General features: G+C 47.9%; 1 protein-coding gene across 1 annotated transcript; it reads left to right on the forward strand.

Annotated features, from left to right (window-relative positions):
- Window positions 1–1424: 1424 nt before the first annotated feature.
- LOC103818361 (uncharacterized) lies at window positions 1425–10514 on the forward strand. The gene is made up of 6 exons (XM_018916865.3): window positions 1425–1644; window positions 2448–2726; window positions 4209–4457; window positions 8074–8208; window positions 8827–8946; window positions 10354–10514. Exons 1-6 carry the CDS (start codon window positions 1584–1586, stop codon window positions 10512–10514), a joined length of 1005 nt encoding a protein of 334 aa, XP_018772410.1. The 5' UTR covers window positions 1425–1583.
- Window positions 10515–15042: the final 4528 nt, after the last annotated feature.

The following is a 15042-nucleotide window of genomic DNA, read 5'->3' on the forward strand; positions in this document are numbered from 1 at the left end:
CCTGAGCTCTACCAGCTTGCCCTTCAAGCATGAAGGTGAAATGAAGATGAATGTGCACATCCGAGGCAGATGGTTAGCTCCAGTCTTGCAGTGGTATTTGAGAGAGATTTTCTTCATGTTATTTCAGCAGCACAGAAGGAAATGAAAGTGTTTCTTACTGTAAATACTTTTTTCTCTCTCCCTTCCTCTGCGCTGCTGTGAATGTCTGAAGACTCACTTCACTGCTTTTCTCAGAGAAGTCTATTTCTGTCTCATCTTAGATCAATTTAGGCCTGTCCTATGCACATATGATAAAGACAGCATATTGCTGTGGTAGCCTTGAACCAAATTTGTAAGTTTGGGACACTGGGAGCTGGAGGTGAGGTGCAATTATCATTGGTAAGAAGTCAGAGTGGCTAAACCATTGGCTGAAATGTGGAATTTTTCAAGCATAGCCAGATTGTTTGAAAAATAGTGCAAGCCACAATGCAAGGGTTTTACCCACTTCTCAGAAATGTGTGTGTACACGTGAACCCACTGCATGGAGCTTCCTTAGGGGGCTGTGTCTATATCTGTGACAAGAGAAACAAAAATATAAGGTTCCCAGCAGCATCCTGAACCCAGCTGTTGTAGTTATTCCCCAGCACATCTGCTAAGCATCTGAAAGCATCCAGATGTTGGCTCTAATGCTATACCAGTGTACTTCCTCCAGTGAGTGAGACAGTTCCTTCTGTCCCTGTGTTTGTGTAACCCATCGTGGCACTCGGTGCAAAGCCCAATGCGCTTTAAGCCACCTCAAAAAGTGCCAAGTGTCTGGCCCTACCTGGCTCTCCAAATAACTGGTTCACAGAGTTTCTTCAGGATTGGCTTTTCAGTCTCATCTCTGAGATCTGCGCTCCAAACAGAGCTGGGATGGCTTCTGGGCTACATTCAGTTTAGTTTTGCAATGCAACCTAATTTCCCATAAGCTTTACTCTTTTCCTGGGGTGGCTGTATGGAGCCTTTCCTGCATGGCAGGTACCACTCAGTCCCTAAAAGAGCCTGGCAAAGTTCACTTTGGCAACACAGCCTTTGGGAACAGAGGGAGAGCCTTGTCCCACACCTCCTTCCTGCTGGTGAGATGTCAAGGAGTGATCATTTTTAGTAGTGCAGAAAATCAGCTGTTTTTCATGTGCAGTGCTTTATCTGACTGGACTTTCTTCTCCCTGGGTGGGGATGCTGTACTTTGATAAACTAGGAAAAGATGAAAGAAATAGGTGTTTCTCCTTTGCCTGCTCCATTAACATCTTCCTAAATGGGGTGAGCTGACCAGGAGATATTTTTGTCTCCCCTCACCTCTCAGCCGTATTCTCACACTCGCAGCTACCTTTGAGCTGCAGGACTTTGCAGAGCACATTGTGGCTTGCATTGGCTCAGCCCAAGCTCAGTCACCCAAAACCTTGCAGGTCTCTTTTAAAACATCATTCAATCTGTCCACTATGGAGTTTCTTTTCTTTTTTTTTTTTTCCCCACTCTTGCTTCTGACATCATTTCCCCAGCACTAAATTCACCGAGCTCTGTAGCCAGATTGTCTCCTCAGCATATGATGCAAGGAGCTCTTTGAAATGGATTTCAGCTCTTCTTTGACTCTGCTCTGCTTGCTGGTGATAATAACTGTTACTCAAGGTAGGTAGGATTTTTGTTTATTGGGGTTGGCACAGGTTTGCCTAGATGAGCAGACACCCTAATTTTGCTCCAAGATCTTTTAAGGACGATACCAGGTTTGGGGCGATATCAAATAGTGTCGCTGCTAATGCATGAAAGGGGAAGTCAGACCAAAGTAAGACAGATTATTTTTCCAGTAAAATAACAATATTGTACTTTCTGAGTGTCCTTTGTCTGGAGAAGTTTTTCAGCGGGGAATGTAAGGTCCTTGTATGTAGAATTCTGGCTGGAGAGCGACATGGTCCAGCTCCCAACACTCGGTGTGACCTTGGGTTAGTCCCCAAGCTGCTGTCACCCTGCCATTTACCCACCTCTGATTTACACACAACAACTTAATAATGTGCAAGACCTGTTTGAGTTAAAACTGTGACCTTACTCTTTGGGTGAAAGCAGCTGTGCACCTGCAGCTGTTGTTTCTGCTACCCTCTGTGCAAGGTCCACGGCACTGATGCCCCAAGGACCTTTCTTTGCACAGTCTCTCATCTCTGATGGGGGCTGGTAGATGGTCATCTTAAATTCAGGGAGAGAAAAGACCAGCTGTTCAGCCTTTTTTTCCCCCTGTTGTGCATGGTGTGCACACCATTCCTGTGCTCTTGAGGTGGGGGAAGTTGGACCTTATAGAAATCCTCAGATTTTCAATCACTGGTGATCCAACTTGTCCCTAGGGTTGGGTCTGTCCCTCTTATGTCTCACCTGGGCATTTTCCTTCCTGGGAGGCAGCCAGGAGGGGATGGATGGACATGGCAAGCTTGCTCTCCTTTCAGGCTCTGCCATCTGGACTGGTGCGCTCAGCGGCGACTCAGCAGTCTTTGCTTTGGAAATCCAAAGCCTGCAGAACTTCTCCAGCATGAGCAAGGAGGATAAGAATTGCTCTACCACTGTCCTAAATGATACCTTGCTGGCCAAGTGTGGCACTTCTGCCAGTAGATGGCTGAACTTAGAGAACGGCTCCCTAGTGCTGAGGAGTGTGGAGAAAGAAGATGAAGGAAAATATGGATTTGTTTTTCAGAACACCGCCAGAAATTTTACACTGGAGGTGTTTGGTAAGTGGCCTTCTTAGCAACAAAAAGCTTTTGAACTTGTTGGAAGCCTGATGCCTTGAAATTTTTCCAAAGAAACTGCTTGAGCTTGCAGGAGCTATAGGTGCCCCTGGGAGCCATGCCAGTCTCCCTCCTGTCCCTTGTAGCCTCAGAATTCCTGCTCCCTCTTGTGTGCCCGCTCATCCATCTGCAGGCAGCAAAGACAGAATCAAAGTCACCTCTGTACAGGATCCAGCTCATTGCTTGGGTTAATATGGAGAAGGCTTAGGAGGGTTTGTCCTCCTGCTGAGCAGTGCTCCAGGCAGACAGAGAGCCTTCTCTGGTCCTCATCGCCACCGTTCCTTTTGCAGGGCTTTCACTTACACAGGCTTCTCAGATAAATGGAAGCGCACGAAACTGTAATGAAAATGTCTGAGCAAACTGATCTCAGTGAAGACAAATGAACCCTCACACCTTTTGAGTGCAAACAGGCGGAACTGCTGTGCACAGTAGGTCAAAGATGTGACTCCTTGGTGTGAAGAACAGGGGCTTAGACTGGAAGTAGTCAAAGACTGCAGAAGTGTCCTGGCTTTAACCTCCATTTCAGTGGATTTACTTTGGGAACATTTGCCTCCTCCTTCTGTTCTGTTGCCACCCCTAAGGCAGGGAAAAACTTTCACTGCCAACATGTTCCTGGAGGCAGGGAATTTTAACTGAAGATGATGTCCTAGCACAAGAAAGTGATTTCTGAGCTTATTTCCATGGATACATGTTCTCAGTGTTACTCCTGCTGTCCTAAAACCATCCCAGTTCTCTATCTAGTTTGTATGTGCAAAGTGGCAAGTGTAGCAAATAGTTTTGCTCCTTGTAGTAGACTGAAAGAGAGAAATTCAGGGAAATGTAGTAAGAGTAATGGTTTATTGATTTATTTTAAAATGTCCTAGTCTGGGTATTGTATCTAACTGCAGGTGTCTTGTGTTTGTGTCCATGTTGGCCATCATTTGCACCAGTTCCCCTCTAAAATGGAAGAAGGGGCAGAGTGACAGCAAAAGTACAAACCTCTGGTGGAGGGGAGGGCTGAGTCTCCTCCAAAGCTGTGATTATCTGCTGATTACGAAGGAGGGCTCTGGCTGGTACATACTTTGGATGTTTCCACCATCCTCTCAGACCAGGGGCTTTATTTATTTATTTATCTATTTATTTATTTATTTATTTATTTATTTATTTCAATGTCAGTTAGGAAAATGAAAATATGCCAGATTTTGGTGCCATCCCCAAAATAGGGATCAGGAGTCACTAGCAGGATTGGGGTGGGCACTGTTGAGCATTTCAGGGCAGAGTGCAGGCACTCAAGAGTCTTGTTACTTGTTTCTGTGTTCCCTTCATACAGTAGATGTGGTATTGCTGGGAAGGGAAGCTTCTGTTCAGCTTGTGTTCACTACTGAGTCCCCTCCTCACCTCTCTCTTTCCTCCCTGTTCCCCTTGCCCCATGCTGTGTGTGACCAGAGCCGACCATTGGTATCCAGTGCTTCCCTGATGGAACTGCAGAGCTGTCCTGCAACGTGGCCAGCAACGAGATCCTGGTCTTTAGGTGGCTGCTGAATGGCACCCACCTGAAAGCTGAGGGGGCTTGCATTAAGGATGCTGGGAAGAAGGTTCACCTGGGCAAAACTGAGCCTGGGGAGTTTGTGTGTGAGATTTTGAAGGGGAACAGTGTCACGAGGACCAGGCCCATTACGCTGTCTTGCAGCTACGGTGAGTAATGGCATCCCCAGAAAATTTTCCTTTTGGTCTCTTGCAGCAGCCAACTGAGGGGTTGTTGGTATCCTCAAAACAACAAATTCTTCTGTTCTCTGGCATCTCCCTTCCAGAGTTACCAAATCCTGCCTTTAGAAAGTGACCCCTTGATTTCCTTCTCCCTCTCGTGCCTTGGACTGATACAGCCCACAGCCACAGATGGGATAAGTTTGTTGAGGAGGTCCTTTTACCCAGCTTTGCACCAAGGATGGATCTCCATCTGTCTCTTTTCCTACTTTTTGGTGATGGGGATTTGCACCTTCCTGTGCACCAATCCTCTATGCTGCTTTAAAAACACAGGCTGCTTCCAATTCTGATGTGCATCCATGACCCAGATGCCTTCCAGTTTCTGTGCATCCCCATTAAAACCCTTCCACTGGTTCAGCCCTGTTGCTGCTGGACTCAGATGAGCTGTTTTGCCTCATCTCTTTTCCTCTTATTTACGGCAGAAGCACAAAAGATTTTCTGATCTATACAAATGTCTCTCCATCAGCCCCATCCATCAGAAGTGGGTAAAGACACAAGCCATTTACTTATGGAATGTAGGGTTTTCCCCTCCATATCCTTGCTCAGACATGTAAGTCTGCGAGAAGGCTGAGAATTTATCCATTTGCAAGCTATTCATAAATGCTGAGTATTCTGCTTGAATAAGGCCCGAGTTTAATGAGACAGAAAGTCTGGATCCTGGGGTATAATTTAATTTGTACCTCCAGTAGTGAAGGTTCTTCTACTGTCTGTCAGCAAAGATGGTTATCAAAGCTACAGGCATAAAATAACTATAGGCTTTTTGACAAATTTTGCTGTAATTAATTTAATCACTTTTGCCACTAGAGAACCCGTACTGTAGCCTTTTAGAACTTGTCTGGGACACTCCAGCTCACGGCAGATACTGTCTTTTCTTCAGTGGTTGGCATGTGGTTGGTGTGAAAGCACCCCTCCTGACCCAGACCCTGTGCCCAGTGTGGTGGCATTCAGCGGAGGTGCTGTGGGCTCTCTGTGCCTGCTCCCTCTGGCACCACTGCCCAGTCTGTGCAGATTTGGCATTTGTGCTTGTGGAGCACTGCTCTGGATTTTGCCCAGTTAAATTGGCTGGAGGCTGTTCCGTGCAGTCAGACCCAAGCTGGCCAAGGCACTGGGGAATGAGGATCTCCACATCCATGTGAACATCCATGAGCTGTTCAGTCAAGCCCTGTGGGAAATCACACAAGTGCTGACAGGCTCCATGGTTGATCCTGGGTGGCTGCCCAGTCCCCTGGGTGCCATATCTGTTCCCCATTTCCCCTTGGAAAGCTCCTGAGGGAATTTAGTGATATCTCTTTAGGGATGGACATGCACATAAACACATATTTGGAAGAGTCCGAAGGAAAGAAAGTGGCAGTGATTCCACTTTTTAGTCATCAAATGCAACCACATTTGGAAAAAGTGAATTAAAGCAATTCTGAATTCTCAGTAAAATCAACTGAGGAGGGAAATGGGTTCATTTAACTTAATTGAAGGTTAACTAATTATTTTTGTGGGTTATTATTTGCTCCAGGCAAAGGGCTGAATTTAGTTTTTCCGCTGTAGGTATATGATCTATGTAAAAACATCCATTTGGGCAACCTGTTGGCTGATGAAATTAATTTTGAATAACCAAGAAACAGTTTGGCAGAAATGCCGTAAACTTACCAGGCAACACAGGGCTCTGAACACACAGGATTCAGAAGAAGTCAACATATATAAAAGACTTTTATTGATTAATTACTTGTTTATTGCTTATTTTTAACACAATATTTTATCTCAAAAAGACCTTATTAACAAGTGGTAAATTTTTAGGAAAAAGATTCAGGAAAAAAATTTCCAGCTTGTATTTATAATTTTCACAATATTCTCTAAGTGTTCATCAACTAAAATAATTAGGGAAATTATTTCTGAGTTGCTGAAAGTTTTTAGTTTTGAATATGGATTTTTTTGAACTTGGTAATTGTTCTTAAAAAGACTGGAACAAGCACTCTGAAAATACCATGAGCACCTGTGTGCAGCTGCTTTTGCCATCCTGGTGAGTAGGTGGAGTATGATGGTGTGTAGTATATCCTGGAACGTTTAAATTCTTCCTAGTCTCTGGAGATATGGAGCAATCTGTGCTTTTGAGGGCTTGAAATAAACTCCAAATGAGCCTGTTTGTTGCTGCTGTGCTGTGCAGGCATGTGTGCTGCTGAAAAGCAGTTAAATTATTCAGAAAGGGATGGCACAGGCTTACCTAAGGAGTTTTAAGGAATTTATGTTAAAGTGGAGTTGTGTGGGGCTTTTTTTGTGTATGGCAAGAAGAATTTTCCTAGAGGCTGCCCCAGGTTGGAGGAGATGATCTCAGTGAAGGAGCAAGCCTGGATGGGTCTCTCGGTGCCCTGTACCAGCTGCCTGCTCAGCAGCAGCGAACGAGCGGGTCTGCCCCGTCACAGCAACCCTGAGCAAGGGCTGCTGAGCTGGGAAATAATCACCAGTGACTTGTGCTGCACTTCTGCTCAGCCATCTGCAGCCCTCGCTCCTGCTGCGTGTTCCGTGCTCCTGGCTGGGCAAGGGAACAGGGTGGAATCCTTCCCCGAGCAGCAGCAGAGCCGGGAAAGGATTTTTTCCCTACAGCTCTGGCTTGAGTGGCCACAGCCTTGGTGCCTGAGGCAGTGCAGGCTCTGACGAGACATTCCCTGGGGTTGGTGCAGTCTTTACATGACTGTCCTAAGCAGATTCTCTGATGCCAGCTCTGAGGGTAGACTCTGCAGCTTTTCCTTCAGCAGGAGGTACAGTGGAAGCAGGCGATGCCCCAGCCAGGGAATAATGCGCTCTGACTCCATGGTTCAGAAGGCTGAACAATTGCTTCATTAAAACTATGCTATATTACATTAATACTATATTAAAACTATACTAAACAGTACTAAAGAATACTCTACTAAACTATACTACTGAAAAATCTGTGACTCTCTGAGACAGCCAGGACACAGCTTTGAGTGATTGGCCAGTCATTAAAAACAACTTTCACCGGTGTCCAATTAACCAAATCACTTTTGGTAAACAATCTCCAGAACACATTCCACATGGGCAAAAATGGGAGCAGTGAATAGAGATAAGAATTGTTTTCTCTTCTTTGTACTTCTCACTGCCTTCCCAGGAAAAATCCTTGGGAAGTTGTGCCTGCTGCTCTCTGAGAAGAGAGCTGATGCCACAAGGAGGTGCTTCCTTAGGTCTCCCTCAGCTGCCCCTTTTCATACAGCTTGTTGAAATGTATCTTTCAAACCACCACCTTCTCTGTTAAATTTGATTAAAACTCACAGATTACCTTAGATGTCAGTGATCAGAGCAGGCAGAAGTGAGTGCACACAGCTTGGGCACACAGGCCTCTCCTCTTAATAAAAAATTCCATGCCATAATTTGGAGATGTTACATAAATCATAAAGTGCCACAGCTCACAGTGCCAACTGCCCTGATCCAAGCTAAAGCAACAGTGATGTCAACAAGCTCTAATCTGTCTGCAGGGTTTCTCCCACTGGGAGAAAGGAGTTTGTCCCCCATGGTAGCTAACAAGGCTGTGTCCTTCCTGCAGACCTGCTGCGGTACCCGGGGTTCATTTACATCCTGGCAGGCTGTGCAGCCGGTGCGCTTATCCTGCTGGTGGCTTTGCCTGCAGCCATATGTTGCTGCATGAAGAGGAGACACAAGTTCATCCCAGTGCCTTCAGGTGAGTGGGGAATGCTGTGACCCCCCCCACCCCCACCCCGTCATGAATTTTGGGGAGGACTGTGTTTGTGCAGGCTGGGGTTGACATGGCTTAGAGTAACCTGGTCTCAGCTGGGTGGCTGCTTGTCCTGCAGCCTGTCCTCCCTTGACCTGCTGGAGCAGAAGTGTGCTTGCTGACAGGCAGACTCTATAGCCAGCAGGGTCTTGAATTAAACCTCACTTTTCCTTTATTCCCCTCACACTTGTGCCCTCACCCTGTGCTCCTGGACAGAAGAAAAACCCACAGCAAAACCTCTCCTTATGGGCAATAAAATGGAACCTCATTCAGGTGTGATCCCAAAATGGTTTCTGATGGCAGTGCTGCGTTAGCACCAGTCCCTGGGAGCGATCTGCCCGTGCAGATCCCCTGAAGCTCTGATCCTGACAGCCTGGCCAGGCTGGCACTGGCAAGCTGGCAGTGACCACCCTCCGTTCTTGGCATCTGCCCGCTCCGGGAGAGGAGCCAGCGCCGCCCGAGGAGGGGACACAAACCCGTGTGGGGGTCTGGCCTCACAGCAGCCCCGCCAGGGCTGGGGCTGTGGGGGCCTCCTCCTTCAAATCTCTGGGTTTGGCTTCACAGAGGAGGAGAAGGATGACGGGCTGACAATGTCAGTGGTGTCCGGTGAAGGCACGAAGAGCCCCCCCAATGGAGACCGCGTCGAGGCTCAGGCTGCCCAGGCTGACCGTCCTCCCAAGCCTGGTGAGTCCAGGTCTGAGGTCAGACACCTTCTTTAGGGGGGACACAGTGCTTGTGGGTGGCTGCTGGGCGTGGAGGTGGCAGTAGAGAGGGGCCTGGGACATGCTAGCACGGGCAAGGTGCTGCAGCTTCTGCAGGAGTTGCAGCAGGGCATTTTTCAGTACCTTGCTCATGCCAAGAGAGGCAGAGGCAGGCATCACACAAGCATCGCACAGAGGGTGCTGCCAGCAGGCTGCAGGTTGTCTGTTCCACTATCTCCTGTGCTAAAATACCTCAGGAACAGCAACCCCCCCCCACCTCCCCAAAACTCAGCAGTTGTCCTGCAATTTTCTCACCCTTCTCCCCTTCTCATCAGAAACATTTTATAAAAATTGGTGCTGTTTTTTAAGCAGTCATCTTCAGGACAGCAGAAACCAATATGCTGAGCTGTAAACACAGCTAAATCCCATCAAAGCCAGAGGCTTGTGTATTTTCTTAAATTGAGGCTGGAGTGGGAATATGGTCACATTTTAAATTTTTCAAAGAAATCAAGCATAAACCCCCACAGCCTTAGCACAATATGGTCAAGAGAGTGCAGTGATAAAAACCCTCCAGAAATGTCCTGTTCTGTAAGTGCTTGATATTAGTACTCCACTTTTTGCATTATGTTTCCCTCAGTTTTGCTTCCCAAACACAAGTGCTGGCAACACCTTGCCTAGAAATGCCCCCCATCATCAGCTGAAGTAGGTTTGGCAGAGACATCATGAACTGGAGCATCTTCACATAGGTCATAGCCTGGTCTCAGCACTGCTGTCTCCATTTCTGGTGTCCTTCACTGCACCATGCACAGCCTCCTGTAGCTCTGCTGTGCTTTAAATCTAGCCTTGGATGCTCTTTGCTCTGCTTTCAAAATATTATATGCTACTCATGAACCTAGAGCAAGAAAGAGGAAGAAAAGGTCTTTCAGTTCATTGTTTAATATTAATATACTTCAAGTGTAGAGCTTTTAATAAAAATTCAAATACTATAAGTTTAACTAAAAAGCAGTCCATATTTAATTTTTTTACAATTAAGTAAAAAGCAGAGATGCATGTGGAAAGTAGGCAAGAACTAAATGTGTGCTGTTAGCCAGCTTGAATTATTCAGGTGTAAGTGAATAGATTTGGCTTTAGTATTTTGGTACCAGGGGTTTGGTACTAAAGCACTTTGGTACCAAGAAGCCAGAGAGCTTCAATACCAAAGTGCCCCAAGGCAGGATGCATAGCTCAGTAAATGAGTAGTTACAGAGAAAATTGGAATTTGACTTGCAGATGCCTGGGGCAAGGGACTGAGTGGATTGGGCAGCCTGCAGCCTAATTAGGGACCAGGGGTGGATTTCCATGAGGGTGAGCCATAGTGTGGGCACTCATAAACTGTTTCTCCCTTTTCCAGATGCTGCCCAGATTGGTCAAGGTGTTGAGCACCAGGCAGTGGCAGAAGAAAACTTACCAGTGCAGATAGAAGCTGAGGAAATGCCAGATGCTGAGGTCCTGGTTGACATGGAAAGCCAGGAAGATGCCTCAGACTGTTTCCCAGATCCAACTGATGACTGATCCGACATGCTTGCTCCTCCACCCTGAAGCCTGTGACACTTGTCCTTTGCATCCCATAGTCTCACTGTGTCTGGAAAATTTTAGCAGGGGAAAGAAGTGAGGTGTCAGACCCTCTGACCTCATTTAAAAAGAAAAACGAAAATACAGAGAAAAGCACACACGTGGCTTCAAGGCCCACTGCTGTGGCCTGACAGGCTGACCAACAAACAAAAGGGGCAGCTCTTTGATGCTTTGCCTGATAACAGAGCTGCAGCTAAACTGAGGAGCCCGGGGACAGCCTGGGATGAGAGGGCTCCTCCCGCTCCCTGCCCACCCCATGCCTCGCCTACCTTTGCCAGCCAGGGCAGGCACCACAGGCAGGTTGAGGTGCCTGCCAGTCCCAGGCAGCAGCCAAGGGCTTGACTGAAATTTCCTGAGAAAGCCTCTTCTCGGGAGACTTCAGGGCAGTTTTTTTCCCAAGCCCTGCCAAGGAAACTCAAAGGAGGTCTCAGCTGGGTGTCTGCTGTCCTGGGTGCTCACCTGAGTCGCTCCTCTGAGCTCCAGATTTGGCTCTCACCTCTTGCTGCCTGGAGCAGGAGCAGTGGTGGGGGCTTGAAATTTGATATTTGCAGATGCTGTGTGCAGACCTGGGGTGGTGCTGGCTTTGCTTGGTGCCCCAAATGACAGAGGGTACAGGTTACCTTTCACCAGAACCCGACTGCTTGGGCTGCCCCCGAGCTAAGCCAGCGCTGACTCTCGCTTGCTTGCCTGCAGCAATTCAGGGCTTGGGGCTGCAATTTTGGCAGAAAACTTGATTTTAAGGCTGAGATTGTTTATCAATGCAAGCATTAGTGCCTTTAGTGTAATAGTTTAGCTACTGCAAGCTGATGAAGCTGGCCACCTGCCTGTGCATGTAGGCTTGTTCGGGGCTGTGTTCTTTGCACAGGCAGCAGCAATTTAGAGAATCTCTTAGGTAAGTCTGGCTGCTAGGCATGTCCTGTTCTGCTCAGGGGAGCTGTGCCTGTGCTGCAGCTGGGCTAGACCTGCAGGGAAGAAGGATGTGGTGAGGAGAGGGGAGGGACTCTGTCTCGGGCAGCAGGCAGCTGAGTCCAGCAAAGCTGCCAGGGACTGCAGGATGTGCTGCCAGAGCGAGGTATTTACTGTATGAGACAATTTTAGTAGTTGGAGTGAGGTGGTAAATTGGTTGTTCATGTTTAATTAGCCTGCTGGGCTAGAAAGGCACGGTGGTAAAAGCAGAGAAGGTACAGACAGGGACCAAAAGGGATGGGGAGGTGTGTACTGCATTCCTCTCCTCCTGTGTCATTTCGTCCCTGTTTTATATTGTACTGACACTGTGAATCCCTTGGAAATGGATTTAAGGTGTGCCTGGTGAAAGCCATCCAACGAGGGCTGTGAGCACCCCAGCAGAATCCAAACTAAACCGAGGGCTTCTCTCCCGGGAGGGAGCTGGAGGGATGGCTGCACGCTTACCTGGGAGTCCTTCATCTCTGTGTTCTTGCCGAGGCTCTGCATCAGTGACACCCAGCCATAGGTGATTGTTCTCGCTGTGTCCTTGTCCTGTGACTCTCTTTAGAGGATGTTTGGATCCCGTGTGCTGTGCTGGTGGCGATTCAGCCTGTCTCTGCTTTTAAAGGCTGCCGTAGGAATCGGGTTATCCACGGGAAGAGGGAGGTGACAATTCTTTTCCTTACGGTGCTGTTCTAACTCCTTTCACTATAAACATTCCTCAGAGGCTGTGAGTTGAATGACAAAAGAGGTGACACGGAGTGCTTGGGTGGCAGCGCAGAAGCAGCAGTGAATGTCACCGGGCCAGTGTCACCTCAACGGGAGGACACAGTCAGCATTGCTCCACTGCTGCACTTTCTGGCAGGGGCAGGAGGGGACAGTCGACTCCAGCACATGCTTGAGAGGCTGATCAGTGCTCAGAGCTGTGCTGGAGAAACCAAGTGTTTCAGTGCTGGGGGTGAGAGAGCTGGGCCAGACTTGTCCTGCCGGGCTGGGGCATCCCAGCTCCTGCTTATCCTAGTGCTGCCTTCCTGCTGCCAGCCCTGGGAGGGCTGGGGGTGCCCAGCAGCTGAGAACACCACCACTGCTATGATCCCAGTCCTGGAAGGATTTTTCTCATAGGGAGGCAAGAGGTCTTTGTGAGGCAGATTGAACCAGGGCTGGTTTTCTGTCCTTTTCCACTGAAAGTGCCATTAGCAAAGGGGCAAAAGGTTCTGTTGCTGTGAGGTCAGGAGAGAAGTGATGCAGCCTGTGCTCTTCCTTTAACTCTGTGTTCATGCCCAGCTATTGTCCTCTTTCTGGTGGTATTTTTTTCTTTTTCCTTTCCCCCCATGATGCATTTTGTTCCAAATAAAAAGATCTGTTTTCTACCTTGTTTCAGAACTGTTTAAGCTTTGTTATTTAATAACTGTTTCTTTCTGGCTTTTGCAGGAAGTACAGGCTTATTTTCAAATTTACATACAAACAAATAAAGGAAAGGTGGTAACAAGTTATTGCTGCCTGGAGCTGACTTGGGTGGCCAAGGGCACAGAGATCATGAGGACATTCATCTGTAAGTCACCCCAGGAGAGGCTGTAGGACCAGCAGCTCACCAAGCCCTGCTCTGGGGCCAGAACTGTCAGCTGCAGGGCAGGGATGCAGGGGGATGCTCTGTTTTTTCCCATCTTTATCCATCTATATTTTTTTTTGTGACACCTAAGCCACCTTGGCTGTGAGAGAGGATGCTGGACAGCATTACACCTTTTGCAAGGAGGAGGTGGCTTGTTCTCACCCTTAGACAAGTGGGCCCAGATTGTGGTTAAAAGGAATGTCCTGATATGATCCTGTCAAACCCCTGGAGTTTAGCATAAGAGGTTTATCCCTGGAACACTGGTGTGACTGGACATGGGTGACCCTGCCCTGCAGTCTATGAACCCAGCACTCTGAGGAGTCATCTGCCTGAATTTCCAGGTGTTTTCCAGTCTGACCATGGTGCTACATCTCCCAGAAAAGAGCAGGGGCACTTTCCAGCCTGGGTCTGTCAGGAGAACAGGGTATGGAAGTGGGTGGTGCTATCAGGCATTTGGCCAGATATGGAGGTGCCTGTGCTGCCTCTTTGGGGCTCCTGGTGCCTTTGGTGAGGCTGTGCCATGCCAGCCCTGCCTTCTCTGGGCTGCTGAGAGAGTCCTTGGTGCCAGGCTGCCTCCAGGTGGCTCTGGTTTCCTCAGGAGAGCTTTCCAGGAGATGGGAACTGACCACCACATCATCTCTCTGGCCACTGGTCATGACTGGGCAAGGCTGGGAGTAGTGCAACTTCCACCTCTCTGCTGATCAAGTGCTGGCAGGATGAGGGGAGCTCTGCTCTGTGGGAAATGTGGATGTTTTGGGATGTGATTTCCTCCCACCAGTGGTTTGTAGCACTGTACAGAATAGAGGTTTGGATTTGTATCCATGTCAGTCTTTCATGGTGGGAAGAGAGGAGTTTGCTTGTGGCGTGTGCTAAGCAGCAACCAACATGAAATGCAAAGTGTAATCTTTTCATCGTGTAATTAATCTAGGCTATGAATATAAAAGGAGAGCAGAGAATGAACTTACTTGACTAAAGATCAAAGTGAAAGCAAAAGCAAGCAAGAAATGTGCTGTAGAATGGTGAGCAGAGACAATGGAAGGATCCCTTTAGATTTCTTTTAGATGAACTCATTTCCACAAAACTATCATGTCAGAAAACTCCCCCATCCCAGCAATGAAACAGTGATTTGTTTCCCAGCCTCTACCACAGGCTGCTGTGCCCGATGTCCCTCTGGTTGTCTGGGTAGCCCTTGGGGTGCTGCCTCAGAGCCCAGCACAGGAGCAGAGACACCAGGGCCAGCAGTTTATGGGGAGCTGCAGGACCAGCCCTCCCTGTCACCCTCAGCTCTACAGAAACAACAAGAGTAGAAGTTGGTGAGTCTGAGGGCAGATAGACAAAACTGATAATGGTCAGGGGTTGTGTGAACTTCTGATAGAAATCTCTGTGTAGTTGAAAAAAACCCCTCTAGATTTTAGGCATGTACGTGGTAAGTTCATGTCACTTTTTAGGAATTATTACAGCTCATTTCAAAACAAGCAAACAAGAGGTTCATGTGTAATTAACCTGTAGCAGGCAGTGTCACAGATAGATATCTTTAAAGCCATTTCTTGAAATGAAACAGCGGATTCTGGTGGTGCTGTAAAATCCAAACTGGTGTTATTACCAGCAGGCAGGCAGGAGTGAGGTGCCCCACAGATTTCCCCAGGTAAACACACAGAACTGGTAACAGAAGTGGGCAAGAACAGCAGCATCACCCATTTCTGTCTGAGGTGGAAGCAGAATTCTGTGATGTGTCATTGCAGGAGCTTGTATCAGTGTTTGGATAGTGTTTGTGCCTTCTGCCAGGCTGCTCAGTGCCCGGGACCTCTGACAACCACCGCTGGTTTTATTCAGAGCAATGTTGCATTTCCTTTCTGTGAGATTAAGTGACTCATCTCCTCAGGCAGAGGATGTGGCTGGAGACAGCAGGGGTGT

Source organism: Serinus canaria, chromosome 1 (assembly GCF_022539315.1).
Source record: "Serinus canaria isolate serCan28SL12 chromosome 1, serCan2020, whole genome shotgun sequence".
In the NCBI taxonomy this organism is placed as follows: domain Eukaryota; kingdom Metazoa; phylum Chordata; class Aves; order Passeriformes; family Fringillidae; genus Serinus; species Serinus canaria.